This window comes from Zingiber officinale, chromosome 4B (assembly GCF_018446385.1).
Source record: "Zingiber officinale cultivar Zhangliang chromosome 4B, Zo_v1.1, whole genome shotgun sequence".
Taxonomy (NCBI): domain Eukaryota; kingdom Viridiplantae; phylum Streptophyta; class Magnoliopsida; order Zingiberales; family Zingiberaceae; genus Zingiber; species Zingiber officinale.
Genome location: NC_055993.1, coordinates 50,380 through 75,300, shown reverse-complemented (window position 1 = coordinate 75,300; position 24,921 = coordinate 50,380). Strand labels below are relative to the sequence as shown.

General features: G+C 36.1%; 3 protein-coding genes across 6 annotated transcripts; 2 read left to right on the top strand and 1 right to left on the bottom strand.

Annotated features, from left to right (window-relative positions):
• Nucleotides 1-1,545: 1,545 nt before the first annotated feature.
• On the top strand, nucleotides 1,546-6,901 carry LOC121974276 (ADP,ATP carrier protein 1, mitochondrial-like). 3 transcript variants are annotated; one of them, XM_042525261.1, is made up of 5 exons: nucleotides 1,585-1,701; nucleotides 1,783-1,894; nucleotides 3,373-3,892; nucleotides 5,380-5,751; nucleotides 6,330-6,901. In XM_042525261.1, exons 3-5 carry the CDS (start codon nucleotides 3,389-3,391, stop codon nucleotides 6,624-6,626), a joined length of 1,173 nt encoding a protein of 390 aa, XP_042381195.1. In that variant the 5' UTR covers nucleotides 1,585-1,701; nucleotides 1,783-1,894; nucleotides 3,373-3,388; the 3' UTR covers nucleotides 6,627-6,901. The 3 variants fall into 3 exon arrangements, with proteins under 3 accessions (XP_042381194.1, XP_042381195.1, XP_042381196.1); XM_042525260.1 differs by lacking the exon at nucleotides 1,783-1,894 and having other exon boundaries at nucleotides 1,546-1,701; XM_042525262.1 differs by lacking the exons at nucleotides 1,585-1,701; nucleotides 1,783-1,894 and adding an exon at nucleotides 1,968-2,062.
• Nucleotides 6,902-7,463: 562 nt separating this feature from the next.
• Nucleotides 7,464-8,899, top strand: LOC121974277 (rho GDP-dissociation inhibitor 1-like). The gene is made up of 5 exons (XM_042525263.1): nucleotides 7,464-7,902; nucleotides 7,962-8,028; nucleotides 8,111-8,329; nucleotides 8,416-8,540; nucleotides 8,624-8,899. The coding sequence occupies exons 1-5, from the start codon at nucleotides 7,603-7,605 to the stop codon at nucleotides 8,705-8,707; spliced, it is 795 nt and encodes a 264-aa protein (XP_042381197.1). The 5' UTR covers nucleotides 7,464-7,602; the 3' UTR covers nucleotides 8,708-8,899.
• An 860-nt stretch (nucleotides 8,900-9,759) lies between these two features.
• On the bottom strand, nucleotides 9,760-24,629 carry LOC121974275 (peroxisome biogenesis protein 5). 2 transcript variants are annotated; one of them, XM_042525258.1, is made up of 15 exons: nucleotides 24,372-24,629; nucleotides 23,051-23,182; nucleotides 22,809-22,974; nucleotides 20,592-20,785; nucleotides 19,975-20,229; nucleotides 17,441-17,563; nucleotides 15,079-15,249; nucleotides 14,634-14,824; nucleotides 14,224-14,473; nucleotides 13,263-13,347; nucleotides 12,631-12,740; nucleotides 12,014-12,238; nucleotides 11,062-11,127; nucleotides 10,343-10,437; nucleotides 9,760-10,247 (listed from the first exon to the last, which is right to left on the bottom strand). In XM_042525258.1, the coding sequence occupies exons 1-15, from the start codon at nucleotides 24,489-24,491 to the stop codon at nucleotides 10,169-10,171; spliced, it is 2,262 nt and encodes a 753-aa protein (XP_042381192.1). In that variant the 5' UTR covers nucleotides 24,492-24,629; the 3' UTR covers nucleotides 9,760-10,168. The 2 variants fall into 2 exon arrangements, with proteins under 2 accessions (XP_042381192.1, XP_042381193.1); XM_042525259.1 differs by having other exon boundaries at nucleotides 17,441-17,557; nucleotides 24,372-24,628.
• Between the last annotated feature and the right edge of the window lie 292 nt (nucleotides 24,630-24,921).

Below are 24,921 nucleotides of genomic sequence, written 5' to 3'. Positions count from 1 at the left end.
ATAACCGTAGAAGGTTTGGTATAAGAAAATCCACAACATATAAAGGCAAACCTCATAATTCCCATGCTTGTATAGAAAAGAAGAAACATTTGTTAAGAAATAAAAAATGTAAATGTTTCTTATGCGGGGAAGAAGGTCATTTTGCAAGAGATTGTCCTAGGGAATACAAAAATATAAAGAGAGTTGCAATGTTTGAAGGCCTTGAGCTACCTGATGAATATGAAATAATGTCTGTACAAGAAGGAGATGAGCAATCAGATGCTATATACAATATTTCTGAAGGAGAAGACCAACAGGTTCAGAATATTAATTCAATATTCCCTAATGAATATTTGCTCGTCTTTATTGAACAGAAAAACTGCTACATGATTGAAAAAACAGGAGGATGACGACCCTTAGTAAAAGTAACTAAGGAACAGCATGATTGCCTGCATATATGAAAGATGAATCAAGAGATATCTTCGGAATTTGAAAGATGCGACTGCTACAAAAGGGATATATACAATGAGGAAGCATAGGATGCATTGTGAAAAATATACCCTTACCTCATGTGATATGTGTTTTCTCAACTATTTTGATATTAGAATACCAGTAGAAAAGGAGCAACATATTCCTTTTAGCCCTTGGATTTGGAGCACTTTTTTTTAGTTTGAATGAAGTGGGAGCAATTCATCGTGTTTGGATGAACAAAAGGAGTTCAGATGAAGTGGGAATAGTTTATCCAAATTAGAAGCAACTCAGATAAGGTGGTTGAGGTGACATTATTCCGTGGTTATAGTTAAAGAGAAGAGGTAAACAATTTATGATAAAGGGTGGAGATGGACAAATCCTAATTACTGATTACTTACTGCCTTGGGATGCTCACCTGAGATGCCTCTCTCATGAGGTTGTCCCATTCACATGTCTCAAAGTAAGGATCCTGTCAATGATACAGCTCACATGGTTTGGACATCTGGCTCGAGTCAACATCAATGATGGAGCCCTATTTACATTGTTGATCACTGTGGTGGACCTTTGTTGTCATTTGACGAGGCATGGGGATAATGGATATTTTTATCCTCATCACTTACTGTGGTCAAATTTCATTTATTAACGATTAGCATATAAAATGACGATGAGCTAAGAAAATGGAAGGTGAACATAATTAATGATTGTGTTCGATTGATTACATCAAGTAGTTTTTACAGTGTTCGATATCGAGCAGTGGATGGATAGACAGCTGTATGTGTTAGGCTAACAAAATAATTCTATATCGAAGTGAGTGCGCCCTTTATTTGTTCCTCACGGGAACATCAAATCCATCGTGGCCGTTCATTTTCAAAGTCATGGTAACGGAATCGGATCCCCTCATCTCTTACCCGTTTTCCTCATCTATGCATGCGCACCCACTTTAATTCCCTGGGGACGTCGCCTAAGAAAGAGGCGATTGGTTGACAAGAGGTGGGCCTCAACTCAACCACCCAATCACAAGGAAAAGCGACAGACTACGACAGGATCCGTGCACGGCTCGTCGGCCCCTGACGAGATCCGTTGTCGCACGATCCTTTCTCCGCGGGCGTCCGTGCTTCTTGTGAGAAGAAAGGGCCTATAATAATGCACTGGAATCGCAACCCGACTGCCCTCGCGCTTGCGTTCCCGTTCCCATCGCTGCTGCTTCTCTGTCTCCGAGAAAAGAGGGGGGGAAGGAGGCGCTTTGGAAGGGTAAGACCACGCCCCCTTTTCTATTTGCTCTTCTTCTTTGGCTGTGTTGCGAGATCTGTGCGGATCGAATGTTGTTTTCAGGTTTCTTCTATTTGATAGATTTCGTTATCTTCGAAATTGACGCTCTAGTAACAGCCCTCATCGTCGTTGAAGCAAGGCTCAGCGTCTGATATATAGTTCTTTACAGATCTGTGTATTTTTTTTCCCCTTCCCGTGGTCGTTTTGGCCAATTCACTTACTTAATTGTTGCTTCTATGTCTTCAAACTGCTAGATTGGTTGATCTGGTGCGTCTTTTTTGGGGGCCTGTTGGTATATGTTCGGATTTACACCGCATCTGGTCATATCTTGTAGGATTTGTGGGTAATTCTATCTAAAGATTCAGATCTATCTGGAAATTTTAGATCTTCGAGTTTTTAGCTCTCTCTTTTTTTTTTTGTCATTCTTAAATTGATTTTTATACTTTTTTTAGATTTCGGCTTCATTTGTGATTTCAAGTTCTACTATGCGGATTTAACATACACATTCATGGAGCTAGTTGCCTATAATAGAAATTCTAGTTACAAGGTGATGGCACGCTTGGATTGCATTACCTGTAGTATGATATGTAAAATAATTAGTGATCCTAGTATGAATATACAAACTTTTGTAATGCTAAGGGCTTACAACTGATAAGTATACTCTAAGAGTCAAAGACATGTTAGAAGAAAAGTAAACCTAATCCAAAACAACATTCACCTTTGTGTGCCCAACACCTTTGTGTGTGTGTACGTGTGACTTGTTAGAAGAAAACAAAGCCAAATCCAAACAACATTCGACTTGGTTCACTTAACACCTCTATGTGTGCGAGCGCTCATGTGTGTTTTCTTATTTTATCTTTTTCATTCATATTGTACCCTTTTTGTTAATTTACTGCTTTGTGTTTTTTTCATTGGCATTGTTTTGCCTTCATTTGGATAAGCATCCGTAGACAATGTTCTTATGAATTTTAGAGAAGGAAGGAATCTTTAGTACTTATAATGATGTCATAAAGGTAATGTATGATATTGTAGTTTTAGAGCTACAATTATTTGCATAATTTATTTCTGTATGCTAGTTTTGTCAATTTTATTGAATTGTAGGTTTATATCAAAGGTCAACTCTATGTCTATCGTTTTTTATGTAAGTACTTGTTGGACTCGCCAATCATTTTCAAGAAATACTTCTTGTGCAAGAAATTTATAAATACAGTATTAATAAGATAAAAAAATACCTTGATATGGAGAGGAGGTTCTAGAGTCTTGTAGATCATTGTGTGCTCTTTATGTTAACTGGAAAATATTATAAAATTGTGATACAATTCATTATATTTTATGGATTGGAGTGTTGGGCTATTAAGAAACAATGAATACAATTGATTAGAGATGCATGGATGAGAATGCTAAGATAATGGAGAACTTATTAGTCGTGGTATTAAATTTCAATCGCATCTGTTTGCTATCTACCAAACTTTAGACAGTTCAATTCTTTGAATGAAATAGGCTCATTGATGATTGAGCAATTATTTGAATAAAAAAGGTCATTGATGATTGAGCCTATGAATGGAAATTGCCGTCCCTGTTAATCTATGCTATTGATTTTTTTTGCTTTATGTTCAGAAAGATTGACAAACTTTTGTTGTGACTGGAATATAGGTCCTCCTAGTACACCATGGCAGATCAGGTTAATCACCCAACTGTAATTCAGAAATTTGCTGGTCAACTCCATCTGAAGTCCAGCTTTGTACAAGATCCTAAAGCTCAGAGATACAGTTTGTATAATCCTGCTTTGTATGAGAGGCACTTGACGGTAAACTTCCCAAATGGAGGTTTTCAGCAACCGTTCATGCTGGTGGGCAGTTGTAACTATGATGCATCCACTATGCCATCTGTATATCCTGTTTATGCTCAGGCTCCTGCTGAGAAAGGCTTTAAGAACTTTGCTATCGATTTCCTTATGGGAGGAGTTTCTGCTGCTGTCTCCAAGACAGCAGCTGCTCCCATTGAACGTGTGAAGCTGCTGATACAAAATCAGGACGAGATGATTAAGGCCGGTCGCCTCTCTGAACCGTACAAAGGAATCACAGACTGTTTTGGCCGAACAATTAGAGAAGAAGGTACTTTGTCTCTGTGGAGAGGAAATACAGCTAATGTCATTCGTTATTTTCCTACTCAGGTATATATTTTTAACACATATTTCCTCAATTTTCTCACAAAATCACTATTAAGATGCCTAATATGGGAAACTCCATATGTTTTTTCCTTTTTTAACCTGGTCTGGTTTGTTTGTTTTCTTTGTACTAGGGTATTTCCTTTTCACTGTCAGAAACTGTCTTTGTATTTGTTTCGTGGTTTTTTCTTGCTGGTAGTTCTATCAACTAGTTATTTTACGATCAAGTTGAAAATATGGTTATTTGAATGTTTAACAGAACTTATACTGCTGTGACCTCAGATATTACAACTATAACCTACTTTGCCAGCGTAGGAAATTAAATCAAATCTCAAATATTTGTGCATATTGCTTAGAACTTTTTATGCTTCTTGAATTTTGCAGACGATTTTTGTAGAATAAAGTTGTCAAATTGAGGTTCATATCATGTTTCAGTGAATTGGATTGACTCATGAATCATAAGGATTAAATAATAAATTATATAATATTTTTAAAAGGAATTCTATTTTAGTTTGAATGATTTTGACATTCATGTAGAATGATGGAATATTCCATTTTATAACATAATAGTAGAAGGGAAGTTAAATTTGATCCATGACAAAATATATAGATTCATATCTTGTATTGATGACAATATAAAATTGATGGTTTATTTATTATACTAGGAATTGAAGTGAAATGAGAAATTTTATCGTCAAATGCTTTTGACATAGAAAATCATCATTACCTAATCATTGTCAACCGTAAGACAATTTTGATACATGACTTCTAAGTCATTTTCAATTCCAACCTCATTGACATTTTGTATATGTTGTGACAAGACAACTTCTTCTCAGTCATTGCTATGTGTATTTTGTATCCGTATGATTTTTTTTTTCCTATATAATGTTGTTTTTCAAATTCCTCTCCCCTTGAGCTTTATATTTCTATTGTATAACATAAAGTCTATCTATTCTTTCTTTTATAATGTTTTTTGCTTGAAGTTTTAGTATATTGTGTTGATTAAATTTTTTAATGTGTTAAATTTAGTTTCAATTAGTTAGATTTAACTTTTATTAGGTTTTCCTTTTTATCTTTAGAATCATAAGAAATCGGATCTGTATTGGGTTTGCGTTGAATCATCAAATTGTTTTCATTTCATATTCATATGTAAGCATCATGTCATTTTACGTGTAAATCATTTTGCATGTGAACCATAATGTATAATATTATACAAATTGTGGACTACTGCTGTTTGATGTATTTTCACAAGTAACTATTGCAATTTAAAATGTTTATATCAGAGGTGAAACATCTGTTATTGATGGAATAAATTTTACCTGAAGTTTTCATTATTTCATGTTTTAGTACAACTCGCAGGAAAAAGTTTTATGCATTAACATGATATTTTATGGAAGTGGCAGAAAATATGTGTTTCCTTTCTATTTACCACCCGAACAATATTTGCCTTTTTGTTTCGTCTCTAATGATGCAATAAATATATTCGCTCGCAGGCACTGAACTTTGCATTTAAGGATTACTTCAAAAGGATGTTTAACTTTAAGAAAGATAAGGATGGATACTGGAAGTGGTTTGCTGGCAATCTTGCGTCTGGTGGTGCTGCCGGTGCTTGTTCGTTGTTCTTTGTTTACTCTCTGGACTATGCCCGTACCCGTCTTGCAAATGATTCGAAAGCAGCAAAGAAAGGAGGAGAAAGGCAATTTAATGGTCTTATTGATGTTTACCGAAAGACCTTACGGTCCGATGGCATTGCTGGACTTTACAGAGGATTTAACATTTCATGCGTTGGGATTATAGTGTACCGTGGCCTCTACTTTGGAATGTACGATTCATTGAAACCAGTGCTCCTTACCGGAACGTTGCAGGTAATCATTCTTTTTGTCTCTTATTTTAGCCTAAAACATTATAATATCAGATTGGTGCAAAAGGCAGGAACTATTTTACTTTGTTTCATAGCATTTGACTGATATTTGTACATAAAAGTATGGTTGAAACTATTAGAGTTGGAACTCTGAGCAGAATAGGAAGGCTGAACTAAAATAATAACACAATTACAAAGTGATCTAATAGATTTGGATACTACCAGTTATAGTCTTGCATAAAGTTTGATAGAAATTAAATCTATGTAGCGACTTTAGACATTTTGAGATCGACTCAATTTTTAATATTCACGTTCAATCTCAATTTGATTCATGCTCAGTAGTTTGAAGTTAACAGTAGCAGTCCATGTCTTTCTGTTATTAGAAAACTTAATTTCACAAGACACTCAAAAACACATCAGGAAAATGCTGATATGTTGGCGCTTAATTCAGTTGGGCTAGTTGTGTCTATAGGACCAAACTTGAGCCATTTTTAAAAAAAAAAAAACAAATTGCAAGATATTTTGTAGCTCGGGATATGGAAAAAAAACACTTATGCTCATTGGCTGCTGTTGTGATTGCAGGATAGTTTCTTTGCAAGCTTCGCGTTGGGTTGGCTAATCACCAACGGTGCCGGCCTCGCATCATACCCAATTGACACGGTTAGAAGAAGAATGATGATGACCTCTGGAGAAGCAGTAAAGTACAAGAGCTCGTTTGATGCCTTTTCACAAATTTTGAAGAACGAGGGTGCCAGGTCGCTGTTCAAGGGTGCTGGTGCAAACATACTTCGCGCCGTTGCTGGTGCCGGTGTGCTTGCTGGTTACGACAAACTGCAGCTGATCGTCTTCGGCAAGAAATATGGATCGGGCGGCGCTTAGAGACAAATTCTATTTAAGTAAACATCCATCAGTTTACGAAATTCTTAGGCTTAATAATTTTTGGTAGCGGGAGATTTTTTCCGAGCATTTTTCTAATGGAGTTTTGCTCTCCAAAACCTGGTTTAAGTTACCCTTGTCGGATGCAGATGCTGCTTTCTTGAGCGTCGCCTGACGGATTCCTGTCGCAATAACTCTCCCCCATTTTTCCTACAAAATGACATTGTCAAAAGACAAAAGATTTAGATTTATATATTGCTAGTTGTGCTTGTCGTTGATATTGACTTTGTTTCTTTGGCACCACTAACCAAATAAAGTCTCACTGGTATGATTTTCCATAATTAAAACTGCATCAAATCTTAACACCGAGCAGATTAAGCCAGCCAACTTTTATCTCATGAGTTATCAAGTAAATTGCTCACTTGTCTCTTTTTTTTTTACAAAAAAATACCACTAATATTCTTGTCTCAGATCAAAACATTGATTCAGCAAATTAACAGGCGATAAACAAAAAACGGTGCACCTGTCTTGGCTCATGGATTCTCAGCTTCACATCAATGGTCATCATGTTGCAAAAGCGAAATCGCTCGCCTCTAGTACCTCCACCACACCTTATCTCAGATCATCACGAGAGAGATAAATCATAACAACTGAGAGGACAAGTGGTGGTGGAATGAGTTGCACAGGTTATGAGGATTTATATCCTGACAATTCTACGATTCAATCCCGCAACCTCATATAATAAATATGACATCACTTATCATCTCGGATGACCCGTGTGGAATCCACACCAATGGCCATCATGCATCTTCCTCCCTTATTCTTCTGGTCCACGTGAAATTTTCAAACTCTGCACAGGAAATTTTCAGACTCGCCAGCCTTTTCTTCTGGTCCAACTTCGCATTAGTGGAAGGAAGGGTGGGTTGACACTTGATCATCATGCATCTTCCTCCCTTGTTCTGTCTTTTTTTAATGGCCCATGTCTGTGTTGGTCATGAGCTGGGGGCTTCATATCACGGCCATCGGAGCTGTCCCTATCTCTAAGACGATGGCCTCGGACGACACCAGGAAAAATTCCAACAAGGAACAGATTTTCATGGGGAAAGACGGCGAGGAAGAGGCTGACAGCTGCGAGGAGGAGTGGCTCAGGAGGCAGATGAGCGAAGCCAGTCCCTGTGCAACAGAGGAGGAGGAGGAAGAAGAAGAAGGCAAAGGAACTCCTCAAGGCATTGACTTGGGTCCAAGAATTAGCCTCAAGTCCGAGATCGAAAAAGACAAGGTGGCTTGTCTACTTCCTCCATATCATTCTCAGATATTGAGACTAACTTGTTGGTGCAGGACGACGAAAGCCTCAAGAGGTGGAAGGAGCAGCTCTTAGGAAGTGTCGATCTCAACTCAGTAGGAGGTGATCATCATAATCTTCTCTCATCACTTGTTTTCTCTCCTTACCAATTTTTTTTTTACTTTTGCTTTTGCTTTTGTCGTAGAGAATTTGGAGCCAGAGGTTGAGATCCTGAGCCTTTCGATCCTCTGCTCCGGTAGGCCAGACATTCTTCTCTCACTCCCTCTCGAGCCAAACCACAAACGTGCTTGGTTTACTCTGAAAGAAGGCAGCCACTACAAGCTCAAGTTCACCTTCGTCGTCCGCAACAACATCGTCTCCGGCTTGAGCTACACCAACACAGTCTGGAAGGCCGGCATCAAGGGTCTGTTCTTCGAGCAATCGATCCAGTGATCGTATGTTAACCTTTGTTCAAACTTCAAAGTTAATAAGATTTATGTTGGTTTACAGTGGATAAGACAAAAGATATGCTCGGCACTTTCAGCCCTCAGCTTGAGACTTACACCTATGAAACATTAGAGGAGATCACCCCTTCTGGCCTCTTTGTAAGAGGATCATATTCTGCAAGAATGAAGGTATGATGTACTTTCTCGCCTACAAATCATTAGAGAGGTGCAATGCCTAATGACATTGAATCTATCCTTTTGGTATCGTTCAGTTTGTCGACGACGATGACAAGTGCTACTTGGAGATCAACTACGGCTTCGATATCCGAAGAGAATGGGCATCGACAACAAATTGAGAAGGAACTATTTTTTTTCCTTTTGGCAAGTTCTTGCATTTGTTTATCCTTTAGAGACAAATCTGAACTCCTATGAATGAATCCAAGTCCTCTTTCTTGTTTCCTTTATTACTCGAGACTGGAATTCGATTGGGAATGAACTACTTTTGTTGTTTCAAGCATCATTTTGAACTTTTTCTGATTTGGGATTATAGATTTTTCATGTCTCTGTTTGTGCTCTTGCTCTTAGTGCAGAGACTAGAATTCATCAAATTCTTGTAAAAACATTAAACAGTTTGTCAAATTTGCAATTGAAACACTTTACAATGATACAATTGGTGTATAGATAGAACACTTACAACCGAGAATGAAAATTTAGCAAAGATTAACAAGACCATTAAATGGCTATTCATAGTTATAATTCAAATCTAGATTTCATCAACGATTTTACCTTTGGTCAACTAAGAAATTGTGTGCTAATACACAAATGCATTAACTGAATCAAATTAAACCGAAGTCAAATTCAATGGTGAGACACACAAGTTAAAGAAATCAAGTTTATCATAGAATCGATATATATCCTAATCATTGTGTATTTTATAAAGAAAATGTCAACTTAAATAACTTCCACATGTAAGGTCACCTCTAATATAATAATTATGAACCTAGCTGTCCCACAAGAGTAAAGACCATCCTAAGCTATATTATACTAGTAGATGTGATCTTCAAAGTGGCATTGAGATTAGGTACAAATAAGTTCAATCCATTTGTTCATTTATTTTCCAGCAAGGGATTAGGGAAATGGTAAATACATTGTGCTTAGTTTTCTCTTTCAGGAGGTGGCAGGTTAACATTGATAAGCTTTCCTCTGTTATCTTCCCCTGGATTATTTGATGATAAATAAGAGGTGATTAATTTACCTCATAATTTTTAATATAATACATTTTTTTAATATTATATTAAAGTGATAAAATTTTAACGGATCCATTGTTCAATATTCTATATAATTCAAAAGGTCTTAAATAGTTTTCACTGACCCAGGTGAGCGATTTGGGCATTCAAGCCTTTTCCAGTTAACAAAGATTTTACATTTAAGTATGATTATTGAATGATGACAATTACAAAGCTTGACAAAGTAGCATTTATTGATTGTTGATAAGGGAGATAAATGGAGACGTACGTGAATTCACATTCTACAAGCGACCTTTTTAACCATGAAGTTAATCTTGAGTGATTCAGGGACTGCATTCATGGCAATATGTGTGCATATTCTGGGACAGTAGTACATCAGCATGTTCAACTCAAAGCTACGGGCATGATGTATCGATAAGCTTTGTCATGTACTTGACACTCTAAAATATGCCTCATCGAGATGCCCCTTCTTTTTGTTAACTTAAAACGGGACGGCAACCCAGAGTTAAAGAATCAGAAGGCTAAGTCCCATATTTGTCCATTAAAACCCTCCACAATGGAAGAATTGAATCAGAGTGGGAATTCTTTTTGGAGAATATCAAGGTTTCGAGAGTCGCAGGCGTCAAACATGTCATTGCGAGAAGCGCAGCTGCAGAAACAGACAATGAATTTGTGGACGATTTGATTCACCTTTATTCTTATAAATTAATAAAAAGGAATAGAAGATAGTTACTCGCAGCGTACCTGAGAGAAATCCTCAAATACTGCCAGGCATTATCTGCTTTTGGATTCATAGCAAGTGCCCTAACATAGTATCGGATAGATTCTTCATATAGACCCTGAACAATTAAAAGGAACAATAAGTGCCTTATTTGGCTGACTGAAAACCATCTGGAACAAAGTACCATAAACCAATCAGTAATCTGTCAAAAATCATCATGCTCTTCAATGGGCAGAGAGCTTGAATCAGACCTTGATGCAGTGTGATCATTAATAAGAGACATGTTCTTCAGCTCTCTCTCTCTCTAATCTTAAGTAAAAGGAATTTTCAAAGTTCTTTTCTAGTTTAAACAAGCATAGATCAATTTGAGGGAGAAGAAGTGTATTATTAGGTTAATAGAATTATTAATGTTACGAGTTTAGTCCAAATTTGGTAAATTTAGGTTTAATATTTTGTCATGGATCCTAGCTATATACTATGTAATGGTTCTCTTTCATCAAGAAGTACATCTATTTCACCCACTTCTACAATATCCAAGAGTAGAATCATAGTACTTGAGCAAAAATTCTGGGCACTTCAATTTTTATTTGCCATTTAAAAAAGGAAAAAGGATTGTTCAAAAGATTCAGAGACATTATTTGCATTAACCAAGTGTTCTAACATGTACTTCTCCAAGAATGTGTGACCTGGCATTACTTAAAAAATGCTGATGACATAGAAGCTTGCTTTGAAAAGAACAAACCTGATTTGCATAGCTTATACCCATGTTTGCCCACGCACGAACATAATTGGGCTTCAAGTCTAGTGCCTATTTAGAAATTGCAAGCATGGAAAAAGTAAAAAAGGTCAGTACATAAACAAAGCTAAAAAAGCACAAGACAATGAAAAAGTTCTGATAGAACAACTATGTGGTTGCATAGAGGATACCGGACATTGATATGTGGCAAAACCTCAAATATCATCCTTTTTTAAGGTCTAGCAAGCTGCTGTGGAGAGAAAGAATTCATGGAGAAAACTATGAAGTCATATCAAAGCCTAGTGAACTACCTCAAAAGCAAAAGCCTATCTAACATCTAATGGAAAATGGAAACAAAGTCTTGCTTTGATCTGAAGTTGCAGAGGTAATATAACTGAATATGTCACAAAACTGAAGATCAACTGGAATGACGAAGGGAATTCTGCTGTTCAAATTAGCTATGTTGTACCATCTAAAGATTGTGAAGAGAAAACTGCAGAAGAAGCTCTGAATCTAATGGAATTCGAGACAAATTGATTAGGTAGCTACCAATTAAGAGTTTAATTGTTGCATTTGGTTAACACTATAAATGAATAAAATGTTTGCAAAAAAGTTTGTTGCTCAGCTTGGTAAAACCTCATTAGTATGACGGAATACGAGACTGAACAATGCTTTAATCTCATAAACATACAAACTAGAACATGTGTGCTTGCTAAAAACAGTCAAAGACATTTTTCAACCACAAAGCTGTTAACAGATCATAAACAGGCTAGTTATGAGGATCATTCACAGGCTCATTACAAGCTGTTTATGTAGATACATGTACAAAACTATACACAAATATAGTGTATATATAATAAAAGAAAATTACTCCACATAAATATCAGCAAAATTACTTAATCAAGTACAGAACCTGATGGCTAAATGAATAGAAAATATAACCAACAAATAAAGCTACCTGTTGGTAGGCTGATATGGCATCAGCACTCTGGATACTGTTTGCTTGTGTTGCACCAAGCTTATTCCATAGTGAATAATCATGAGGCTTTAGTTTTAATGCTGTTTGGAAGGACTCTATGGCTTTATCATATTCCCTTGACAAATTGTACAAGACTCCTAAAACTATGTGGACATCAGCATCCTCGGGAGACATTTGAACTGCCTCATTGTACAACCTTGCAACCTGATATTAATAAATGAAAAAATTATCACTCAACATTAAGACATATAAAAAATTATTCAAACTTCAAAAGTATTTCACATCATTTATGACAAATTCAATATTAGTGACAAACCAGTTAAACAGACAAGAATGGGCAGCTGTTAATATTAAGTTTGATTTTTCTGGCTTCAAGATGGAGCTTGTCAGCTTGATTCTTGAAGTGCAGTGTCATATAATTAGGGAAAACCAAACAATCAAATAATATAATGGCAGAGTTATCCACTGCATATGATTGCTTAAACGAATGTCAACTCAGGTTCCCATAAATTAGGAATGTCAGACAAAGTCAGAACATCTCCTTTGTTTCCTAAGCCAAGCAATAATACAATATATACTACGATGCAAATACTTACATCGGCATGATATGGAGAATCTGCCAACTGTGGTGGAACTAAAACACCATAATTTGGATGGTTTTGAAGCCACATATAGAGGTACTTCAATGCCTCCGGTTGCTCAAGTTCTGTGTTCAACAACCGAGTAAAAAAGAATCAGTCTAGAGACTGAATAATATTCTTTACAATTATGAATTGCTGATATCCTTCATCACAATTTATGAAACAATTACATAGACATAGGAAAAAGATATTGACAAGAAAAAAATCTACAAAAAGAAAATACTTGAAAAAACAAGATAGCAATAACATTGCCCCTCCATGGTTTAAGATTTTTATCTGTACAACTGAACATGTTAACCAAATGTTCAAGCTCAAAACTACACCTCCATGATTTAAAGATTTTTTATCTGCAAATTGAACATGCTAACCAAATGTTCAAGCTCCAAAAATTGACATAAAGAGAACACTAACAAAGAAGTTTAAAAATACACCTATTATCACCATGATATTGCTGTACTGAATAAAGCATTCACCTCTAAATAAAACGTGCAAGTTTTAGAATGGTAATACTTTCATATTCACACCCACAAAAAAAAAACAAATAGGCAGCTTGAATAAAGAAAAACAAAATAAATTGCAATAGTTACCATTTGTGTGGCTCACTCCAAGTGCAAGGAGAACTTCTAGGTTTCTGGGATCAGCTTCTTGAGCACGCATCATGGCTGCTATAGCCTGAAATAGAAGCAGGGTCAACAAACTAAATTCCAGAAGAAGAAAAAAATAATAGTGACATTATAATTAATTTTCTCACTGGACCTATCACTGATGGAGAATGAAGACTGTCAAAGAAAGAATAACTAGGCACCAATCAATTGTATGCAAATAAATTTCAAAAACAGAATGGATAAAACATGGAAAGCAACATTTACTAATATTTCCTTTGACAACTTTGATGAAATGGTGTGAGATATAAAAGATCCACCAATTAGAAAATCAAGGGGGAAGGTGATTTCCATAGTAGTGTAAGAGGTCACAGAACTAAGCATGTTAAACAAGTTGGTCATGCAAAAGGATTAGCAATAAGACAAAAACACAACATTCCAACAATTAAAGTAACTGGGCAACATATTTGAGACATGACCCTCAGTAATGTATGATGCACCTGGAGTTCCCATTTCATACATAAAACACTTATACAGCAGAGAAGTTTCAATTTCGTAAAAGATTATAGTGAAAAGATTTCTTTTGTAGTCCAGTCTGATAGGACCTGTGTTTGGGTCTCTCCATTCTGATAATGTATATTTTGAATTTTATCAATTTTGACTACAAATCGAATGAATCAAGTAGCTACAAACGAAGATGATAAAGTGAAATGTACCAACTTGACACGTGTCATAATGTGCTAAGGCATGTCAAAGGTTGACATGACACAATACTCAAGTTTAGGTAATTTACTAAAACAACACATTTAAATCATCCAGCCAAGTACAGTACAAGATGTCTTTTGATCATGCCATCAAGTATACCGTACGTCGAACAATCGGTTTTGTGCAAACTTAAAATGTAGAATATTCAATAGGTCAACCTTGAAGGATAAGAAAATATCACCTGCTGGTCATCATCATTCTCAGCATGTGTAATTCCCAGCAATCTCCAGCCTTCAGCATTATCTGGGTTCTTCAGAACTTCAGCCTCTAGTGCAAGAACAGCTTCACTTAAAAGCCCTTTACGAAACAGCTCCTGTCCTTCTATTAAAGGATTGGGATGGCCAACATAAGGATTCATATCAGCGAAAACATAGACCCCTCTTGAAGCACTAGATCCTTGTTTAGAAGCCACAAGTTGCTCATCGAGATACCTAAATGAAGAAAATTATGAGAAGATGATGGTATAAATATGAGCTAATAAATTAAAATTATAATCCGTGCCAGAAAGGAAAACATTATTTCCCTCATAAAAAAGAGCAGTGCCATAAGTATTAAATATTAGAATGTTAGAAGGAAATTGAGTAACTGAACTTGTCATATGCATTTGCCCAATCGTCAGCTGTACTTTCACCAAAAGCTCCATTAGCAAGCTGCTGTCCAAATTCATCAGCCCAGTCATGGACATGCAACTTGGAAAACTCGTTAACCCACTTATCATCAACAACCTGCTGTGTATATTCCTTGGCAAACTCTTTTGCCCATGTTTCCCTTCCTTGTGGAAGCTGTAAAAACATAAAACAATAAAAATCAGCTACAAAAAAAGGAACTTTCTAAGATTGTTTTCAAAGAAAAAGAATTGTCCTAAGATAGATAATTGGCATCATATAGACCATTATTATCATTACAAAGATCTTCACTAAAAATGGCCTTGAGGTTGGTTGACCTTAAGTAGTAATTCAATTATGCAACAAACACTTCTTCCATTATTCTTATACGTAAATAGAATTTTTTTTAAGTGAAGTAGATGTTAGCCTACCTCTTCCTGCACAAACTGATCAGCCCAAGAGCTGGGGCCAGCACTATGTTGTGTTTGATATTCATCGACCCAATTATTAGCAATGGATCCAGTGGCTGGTTTGATTTGGTTCTCATCAACTATAAGCTCACCTCTGCTCATCTTTGAAACAAACTGGAGGAATTTTGAATTCTAGGAAAATTATAGAAAAATGTTGGTTAGAAAAAATTGAGAGATTACAATAATCAAAAGAACTAGCATGTGTTGATTCTCTTTCTGTTCATACACAATTAATAAGAGATCTCAAAAATGAAACCATCTTTAGTAATTCTCCAGTTTCAGTACTGTGAATTACAGTTAAGGTTCAACTGAGTTAAATCAAAATTAGCTATTTCTGAAAAAAAAATCGAAAAAATGATTCCCATGGGCAATACAAACAAGGAATTGAAGGTTTAAATGTTTTTAAGTTTATTTTGGTAAGCTCTCCTCTTTAGGAGTAGTCGATGATTTCCAAGTCGGTAATTGTCTTATTTAGGATGATACGAGTCTGGTAGAAGTTTAATCTACGTTTCCTTATTTGTTATTACATTTACTACCTGGTTTGGTTGAGTTCCTTTAGGAATAAGGAATAAGGTTATTTTTATTAAGTATTGAAAGGTGGTTCAAGGTTGTAGGCAGTCGGCTCATTGCCCAGCACTTAATCAAAAGGTGCGAGCCTAGATAGCCAATATTAAAAATTAAAATCATATTAAGATATGAAAGAGAAGCATATTAAATCAATAATAACTAATATGAATGCATATATATGGTACCTGTACCCTTAATCAATCAAAATATGATTCCAAATGTATGTCATAGTCGATAAGTAAAATAGCTAACCACGTAAGAACAATGAAACATTTTACATTGTAACAAAGAAAAATGGCAAAAAAAAGAACAAAGAAAAGATGGCTAAAAATGGCCTTAAATTTGTACAAAATCACCGACATTGAGTGAAAAAAAAAAGCAGGGCATATTTTGCATTAGATCAGAGGCTCGTATGAACAACAGGCGTAGGATGGGATAATAGGATAATTAGAGTTACCTTTTAATATCAAATTTACCAACAAGAAATAGAAAAAAAAAATTTAAATCTTAGACTCACCTGGACTACCTAGGCAGTCAGCCTAACTCGCTTTTTAATGGTCGCCTAACAAGGCCCACCTAACAACTAGAAAGTGATCCCTTGTCAAAACAACCTAGGTGGCTGCCTTTTAAAATAATCTTTTCTACATTTAGTTGTTTTAATTTATTTCTAATTCTATTTAGGTTTGAGCCTATAAAAAGGTGTAAATTTCAATGTATTTTCATCTTTCCAGTATTAAGATTCCTCTTTGTTTAATCTTTGTATGAGATAGTAACGCTCCTGCTTCATCAACTTTAACTATTCTGTGGCCAAAATTAAGTTGCATGTTAGAACACTGGCAAAACCCAAATACACTTTTTTACAAAGCATACTCCAGAGACCATATAGGCAACAGTACATTACATCAATGACAAACTTTTGACGCAGATTATTCTAAATAGCACAAAAAACACAATAAATATGGCAACAAGTTAAAAATTGTAAGACCATGTTATGTAAGTCCTTGGAACTCTACTGAAATGCTGTCTTCTTTCCCCAACCCTGCCATAACTTCTACTGACTTTGCTATCTTCCCCAATCATGCCTACTGACAGTGAGGTGTATGTTACCTTAAGAAACTCCTTCAGGCCACTCACAATACTATTATGTACCAGTTCTACCAACAGTGACCTCAACAAAGGGATATTCAATCTATATAACAATTTCCTGAACTCCTGATTCCAATCAAAAAAAGAACCATCATAACTTCCCTACAAGATAATGCCTCTGCTCCAGCCTACTCATACTATGGGAAAGAAGAGTTAAAGATTCTTCCTCTGACAATAGGAATGATAGATCGCAATGTTGCAATCACTGCAAAACGGAAGATTTACAATAATTAAATAATGGATATGGAGGTGACTAAAGTGTATGGCCTAGTTCTCAGTCCGTGGACCTTTCGTGGCAGTATTTTGGTTAGCTTGGATCAGTCCTGGACATTGCATCTGAAGCTTAGTCTGATCAGGCAGGAAGTTGGAAGTCGCACAACATATGTGTTAAAGAGTAATTCTGTGATTCTTCTATTAGTGGGGATCTCAATATTCAGTAGACATGGCTAATAAGCACTAAGGACTTGCATTAAGTGTGCACCAACCATCCTGGCAAAAGGTGACTCGCTCACCCCAAACGTCCCACAGCGAGATGAAGGGAGTAAATCACAGTACCAAGTGACCTCCTAGGTGAGAGGGACTTTGGGGGAGAGAGAGAGCAGCTGCATACCTGAAATTTTGGATCGTCATTTTGTGCCAATGTATGTGCAAGCATTCGTGATTGTTCCATTGCTGCTATTTGCGACATGTTTGCACCTCTGACCTGGCCAATTCTTGCCAACTGAGACTGTTCATGTAAGCAAGAGATGTCAAAGTGAAGCCATTACAAGACAGAGAGAACCAAAAATCCATCTTGCCAATGTACTATAATCAAAAAGATTTTAGAAGCCATCAATATCACATTAACACTGAACAATCATGAATAAACACTTACTGCAAAGACACAATAACAGAAACTAGGATGTAAGTTCTAATTGAATTGACCCAAACGAGTATTAGTTAAATTCGCATGGCAAAAATATATATTACTTGTAGGTAATCAAGTAGTTTGGATCATTTTTCAGAAAAGAAGTGATTCATCAATTATGATTATTATAATTGCCCATCGCCATTGACAGCCCCAAGCCAATTGTCTTATGCAAATACTTATCCCAAAATCATATGATATATAATATGATCATATTAAATATTTAAAGATTAATTTGCTTTCCTATTTCATATATTCCACTAGTAGTATGTCAATCCTGCTTGATCAATCCATGAAATATTGAGGTTTTCAAACTTGCAGTGCCAAGTCCCAATGCCAAATTGGTGAAATCTGAGGCAACAACTGATAATACAAATCACCACTTTATGATTTGTATGGTATAACAAAGTATGACACCATCAACAACAATTCTTCATATCCTCACCAAATCCCTCACAAACTGGCTTAAGAAATAAAACAATCACTTTAAACAAAAAAATTGCATAGAGTGCTGAGATTCATCAATAATAATAACTCAATAAACATGTATCAAGTAGGAGAAATTCACTGATTTAGTTTACAGAAATTTTCTGGTTTATTGATGAGTATCTAGTGTAGATCATGCAGGTTCTTCGCCGCTAGCTAAACAAAGATATTTTGTTTTCAAGTGAAATTGGCTTTAAGCTTTCATATCACTATTGGCAACTAATTGATCTTATCTAACAGGTCCTTTTTTTCTAATTTTAAATACAAACCAAAAAAATAAATAAATAAAGTTTATATTATCATATAACCTCAAATACCATCCTAGAAGCCACAGTATTCTCATCTCCACTGACCTTTTATACACATGAAAAGTTTTAGGTTGGTTTACTAGGGTGAAAAATTAGGCGAGATAGGGAAAGATACAAAATTACACATGGAGCTCCATCATTTGTGTACAATTTTGTACCACTTGCTCTCCTCCTTCCCATCCTAGCTTTCAATTCAAATAAGTCGACCTTTAGGTTGTTTCTACTTTAGGGGAATGGAGCTCGAGTAAAAGAGATGGAACAGAAAGGAGGAAGGATCCCTTATCTATTTTGATGAACAGGAAAATGAAGAAACAAGAAGGGAACAAAAAACTCTGTTATCTTTCCTATAATTTAGTTGCACCCCAAAATTGACAAAAGGGTAATGGTAACATGAAAATGTTAGAAACGACTAATTTAACCCAACAACTCTCAGGAATAATAAAACAAAAAACTAACTATGATAATTTTTCTCATTTTCTCTTTTTTCTCTAGTTTCAAATAGCCAAAACAAGGAAGGTCTCTCTTCTCTCCCTTTAGTCCCGTCCTCCCTTCCCCAGCTTTCTTACTTTCATTCCCCTCTTCCTCCCCTCAAGTAGATACACCCTTACTGTACCCTTACTGTAGTTTGGTGGTTTTTCATGTACCCACCACAACATAATGTCTACTTCAGTTAGTCTATAAATCTTCATGCACCAACTTCAAATTCCTAAGTGAGAAATGAAATTAAAAAAAAACCTCTAATTGCCATATGTGAAAGTTCTTAAAATTATCATATAAATTTTATATTTTTGTTTGTCTACCCAATTTTGTTAACTTAATTTTCATGTTCTTCAAATTAAGGAATAAAATCAAAATTTTGAAGATGAAAGAGGTACATGGCATACCCCAAACCCTAGGGGGCTAAATAAAGGCCGCCCAGTATTATAAAACATGATCCAATCTTCCATGGGTTCATGAGTATATTTGAACTTGTAAAGTTAAAAGATATCTTGGAAAGTCAACATGCTTAGAACCACACTGGAATTAGTGCCACCACCCTAATTAGGGGGTGGGTCAAAGAATCCATCTCCGTGTTATCCCCTCCTATCACTCAACCATATACTCAGAAAAGAATAATAGTTTAATAATTATTTATTTATTAGATGCTAGCTTTTGGTTAAGGACCTTTTCACCGCATTGAATGTCTATGTGGAGGGGAAAAATTTTATAAATATATCTTTTTTGCATTTTGCATTTTGTGCAAATTCTCATGCTTCTAGTCGTGCAAAGGCGATGTTAGTTCTTTATCAATGAGGGAGTTAATCCTGACATGATTTGCTATTACACAAAATTACATCTGTATTTGCTAATCAATAGCTATAAAAAAAATTCATGATGATCCTTCTTTGTCAGTAAAATATCCAGAAAACACTATGTGAGACATATGTTTGAAAAAAATGCTACCTGTTCAAATTCAGATGCCCAACCATTGATGCCATGCTGTTGTTCAAAAGAGTGAGCCCATGTCTCAGGATCCCCACTTGCCCTTTGTTGAGCAAATTCAGAAGCCCATTTATCAGCAGCAAAATTAGGCATCCCAGATCTCAGGGAACCTTGAGTTTCAGTCCAATATTCCTCCAGCTCTCGAAATTGTCCACGCATGGGTTCCCTGAGGCCTTGGTTGCCATCAATATCTAGCGAATGTAGCAAAGCATTTACCTAAGGCATATTACCTATCAGAAATTACACACATATCTGATGGAAAGACAATTGAAAGTACTATGACAACAAGTGAAAAAACAATAACAATAAAAGAAAATGAAAAAAAAAACAAAAACTAAGTATCTTGATTACATTAAAAAAGCTTCCAAAGTTCGATAAACTCCCTTTTGTAACTATTGTGAAAATGAAAGAAACTAAACTGTGTTAAAATCAGAATGTTCAGTTAAACTAAAAGTGTAACAGGAACGAGACAATTAATTGTTATCAACTTAAAATGGGAGATAGAACTGATAAAGCAAACTAGGTTCCGCCCCGCCAGAGTAATATGTGAATGATATATGAGAAAACCCAATTCTTGCCTGTGCATTAATGTAATCTTCACTCTTATCAGCAAAAATGTGGTGTGCCATTATGAAGCTCCTATCACGTATGCATTGCTTGTCACCTTGAGATAATCCAAGAACAGGTAGTGTTGCAGGATGAAATGGAACACCTGCGCGCCCACTGTCTACAAAGGAATGCAGAAATCTAGATAAAACGCCTTGTGGTGGCCCTGCAAGGTAAAGTTATGCACACATAAAAATCACAATAAAGTGCCCTTACTATAAGTTGAAATTACATTTTTATAGTCAAAATATAATTATAAGCTTCTGTCTTAAAACCAAAATTCAACATAAGAGCTGACATTGGTACATCCATACCTACTTATTGAAAGCTTCAAAGACCATGAGAAGAAACCTAAACTAGCCCAAAGATTATTTCCAAACATAACATTTAATCCATCAAGCACAATTTCTAAGTTTCTTGGATATGATAAATGTATTCAAATTAGGCTCACCTTTGATCAGCCTTGAACATAGTTTCTATGCTAAGAAAATCAACTAGCCTATGCACTTACCTCAAAAATCAGAAGAGAATTGAATTCAACAGCAAGAGTAGGATACTAACTTCAGTAAATGTAACTGCTTTTCAACCCTCAATTTGTATTCAAGTGTGGTGGCAAATGTTTTTTATTTTGTTATTACTTCAAAATCAGATAAACTAGTTGAAGGATATATGTTACACACGCGTATCAACTACATCATATATCATGCTCGCATGTTTGGAGTGTGCTCAAAACTCAAGCTGATCTACTGAAAAGCAGCTTACTTTGTGAACACATTAAAAAGTCATCGCAGAGATGATTTAAAAGGACAAAAGGACACTTATTGTTTTTATAAGTCAACAGGGAGAGGAACATAGGGGAGGAGTCAGTCTAAAACCAACACAATCAGATTTACAAAATGGCAGCATAGCTCAGCACTGAGACTTTAAGGCTAACAATGCCAACACCTTTACTGAAAATTTGAACCTTGATCATGCCACTACGCCAAGAATTAAGCTCATGGAAGGTAATTAACACAATTCCGACATACACTCTCTGTTAAGGAGGGTTGAAATTACTGTAAACATGACAATTGCATGCACATTGCACCTAATATCCTGGCAAATGCAGTAACCGAGGCCATCACCTCTGGTATCTAGAAGCATAAGGACCATGTATATGCGTTGGTATGGATTTCATAGGTCTGGCAAGAAGTAAATGTGTACGTCATCAAGAACAAAAACATGATTTCTGTAGTGTTTTAGCAGTGCTCTTGCAGCAACTACACAGCTTCGCATTGAAAGGAAACCCTTCCATTTTTATAATATTATACCTTACTAGCATTCAGCATTGTTAATTTAACTCTCTATTAGTTACAAATTAGAATTATGTCCAAACCTTGTGCTTAAACCTTATTCTCAATGAGTTTATGGGTAGGTTGAGTGCCTTCCTTTCTCTCAAAAGTAAAAAAAAAGCTGCTGCACTGGCATAAATGTATTGATGATCACTGCTACAATTTAAGAAAATAGTGAATAATCAAGGTGACCTGGAGAACCAAAAACTTGAAGGAACACCTCCAACTAAGCAAGCATTACATGGAGGAATATCTTTATTATGGTAATGAATGGTAAAAGAAAATTGATCATGTTCATAACATAAAATTGAATATCTAGACAACACCTATTCAGGGTTCTATTACCTTGTTCAGAAAATTCATGACAAGCAAAACTAAAATCTGTATATAATTGTTACAACTAATCCTTCGAATTTGAAAAAGAAAATAATCATGTTTTAAAACTTTGAGTCATCAATGATTATCTGAACTCAAATAATCAATCTTTAAACTTTAGCCCAAGCTGACTTCCAATATCCACTCATGGATATAGAAATAAGAAAGCTGCTTGGTTGGTACAAGGGAATGATTTGATAATTATGCAAAATATAGGGGGACAGAACTCTGGAAAAACAATGTACGTTGGAGAGTTATGTCCAAATAGTTTGGCATCTGAACTCTAGTGCATGCATAAAACAACTTCACTTGCTAGCATTTTGATGTGAAGATATTGTAAACTTACATCAAGAATTATGACTGAAAAGGGGAACTAATAAAAACAATTCAACTAGTGCGAATAAATTGGAATGAATTAAGTGTAAAAACTCAATCAAATATGCTCGTTGTGTGAGTATTATGATATAAAGATGTGAAACACACCATCCCAAACAGGAGGAAGCCCACGGTTATATATTTGTTCAAATTCCTGAAACCGAGGTTCAATTTCGCTGACCCGCGTGTGAAGAGGAGGTTGCCGAATTTCCTTCCAAGCATCTGCAAGAACCCCATCATTGGCGGAGCGAAAATTATTGATAAACTCAGAGTTCTGTGATTGAAGATGAGTAGAATTAGTGATGCACCAGAAGATGGAGGATATGTAAAATGCAAAATGAGGAATTTACATGCCCATGTAGTTGCTGTTGCTGCTGACCCTCATTTTCAAAACCTGGTATAGTGGACAAAGGAGCTTCAGATCTAAAGTCTGGTGAAGAACCGGGCACACTGATAGCGGTTCCTGGTAATCCCTTTAGCTCCTATGAAGTATTTGTTTGTGGGATCAGGTAAGACAGTGGCATAGGCAAATAATTGATTAGAATACTGCTAATAAAGCATACTTATATTATGCAACTTGTTAGCAAACCATAGTTGGAGAATTCCAAATGAACTACTAATTTTGTCTCTTCACACCCGGTGATGAACCTTAATTTAAGAGTTAGGAGGATTTGAAGTTCATATTAAGAAAGATAAGATAGAGATTTTGTAGTCTATATGAACATGTTTGAAGCACAACTAAAAATAAAGTTCATGATTTTTTTTTATCTTTAAACACCTTCTAGAGGAATGTAGAAAAAATGATCATCGTGAGTTTTTTTTTCTTGTGAAATGAACTGGATCAAGCAGGGTTCTGATTCCTGTTTCAGTCAGACTAGTAGGTGAAATCCAAGTTTTATAAATATGCTTAACACCTTATAACTGTCCATACATAGAGATATTTTATTCAAAGAGATTTAACTATAGATTTTATACATGACAACATTCTCCAGTTTTCGAGATGAATCTGTGTGACTAATCTAAGTGACACTTCATTCTACAGAAACGAATGAAACAGATACCTCAACCATTTTGATCCCCAGCAGATGTACTTCATACAAGTTAAGTAACCTCTTGAAAGTTTCATACCATATAAAACCATGTTAATTTTTTAAAAAAAAAAAATGCTCGTGCCCAACAACTTGATTTTCTACCGTAACAAATAATCATACCAAGGTTTAGAACAACATTAATCACTCTGTACATAAATAAAAGAAGAATCAAAAGCAAAAGATATCAGATTTGTGCTGTTGTTGTCATACAAATAACAAGAGCTAGAATGAAGAACTAAGCTCAGTCATGTATGCGACAGGATTTAAAAAATCTGAAGAAAACCAGGATTCGGGTCGTATTATACGATTTGAAAATTTTATTAGACATAAACATGTGGTTACTAGCCTACATCTATCACAAGAACAACTTGGGAACCAACAAGTGAGTAACTTTTTCATTAAATTAAACCTTTTTCAATAATACAAACTGTAATATACCAGCCGACAAGCCCAACGAAAAAGGTAAGTAGCATCAAGCCTTCAACTCCAATAAGATACCAAAGAGGAGCATATAAATAAAATCGCAATTCCAAGGCAAAAGCACAAGTAGAACAGATCAATAGGACGAAAGAAGCGCTACCTGGGTTTTGGACGATGATCCGAGGATCGCGTTGGCGAGGGCGCCAAAGGGATTCGAAGGGGAGGCGCTGCCGGGGACGGCACACGCCGCCCCTCCGGAAATAAGATCTCTCATGGCCATCGCCCTTACTCCCACTTCCGCCTCCCAAATCCTCCTCTTCGATTGGATCCCAAGAAATCCCTCGAACGCGGACACTCTCCCGATTTCGTCGTGAGGCGTCGAGAGCAGCAGCGGAACTGTGACGCCGTTACCTTACCCTACCATGGAAAAGCCGCGTTAAATTGCCGCCGTGATGACGGAACGGGACGGGCACCGACTCGGTGGTCGCGTCCAGTTTAATGGATCGCCTACAGGCCGCCGTCATACAATCGGACGGATAATATCGCAAACGTGGGGGGTGGACGGCGGAGGATTAGATAAGGAATGCGAGGCTAGATTTGGCGTGCCGGATGAGGAACCGCCGAACTGAGGATGATATGGCCGAACCAGTACTCAACCAGATATGAACATTTGATTAATTTGATTTTAATTTTATATAAATTTTATTATT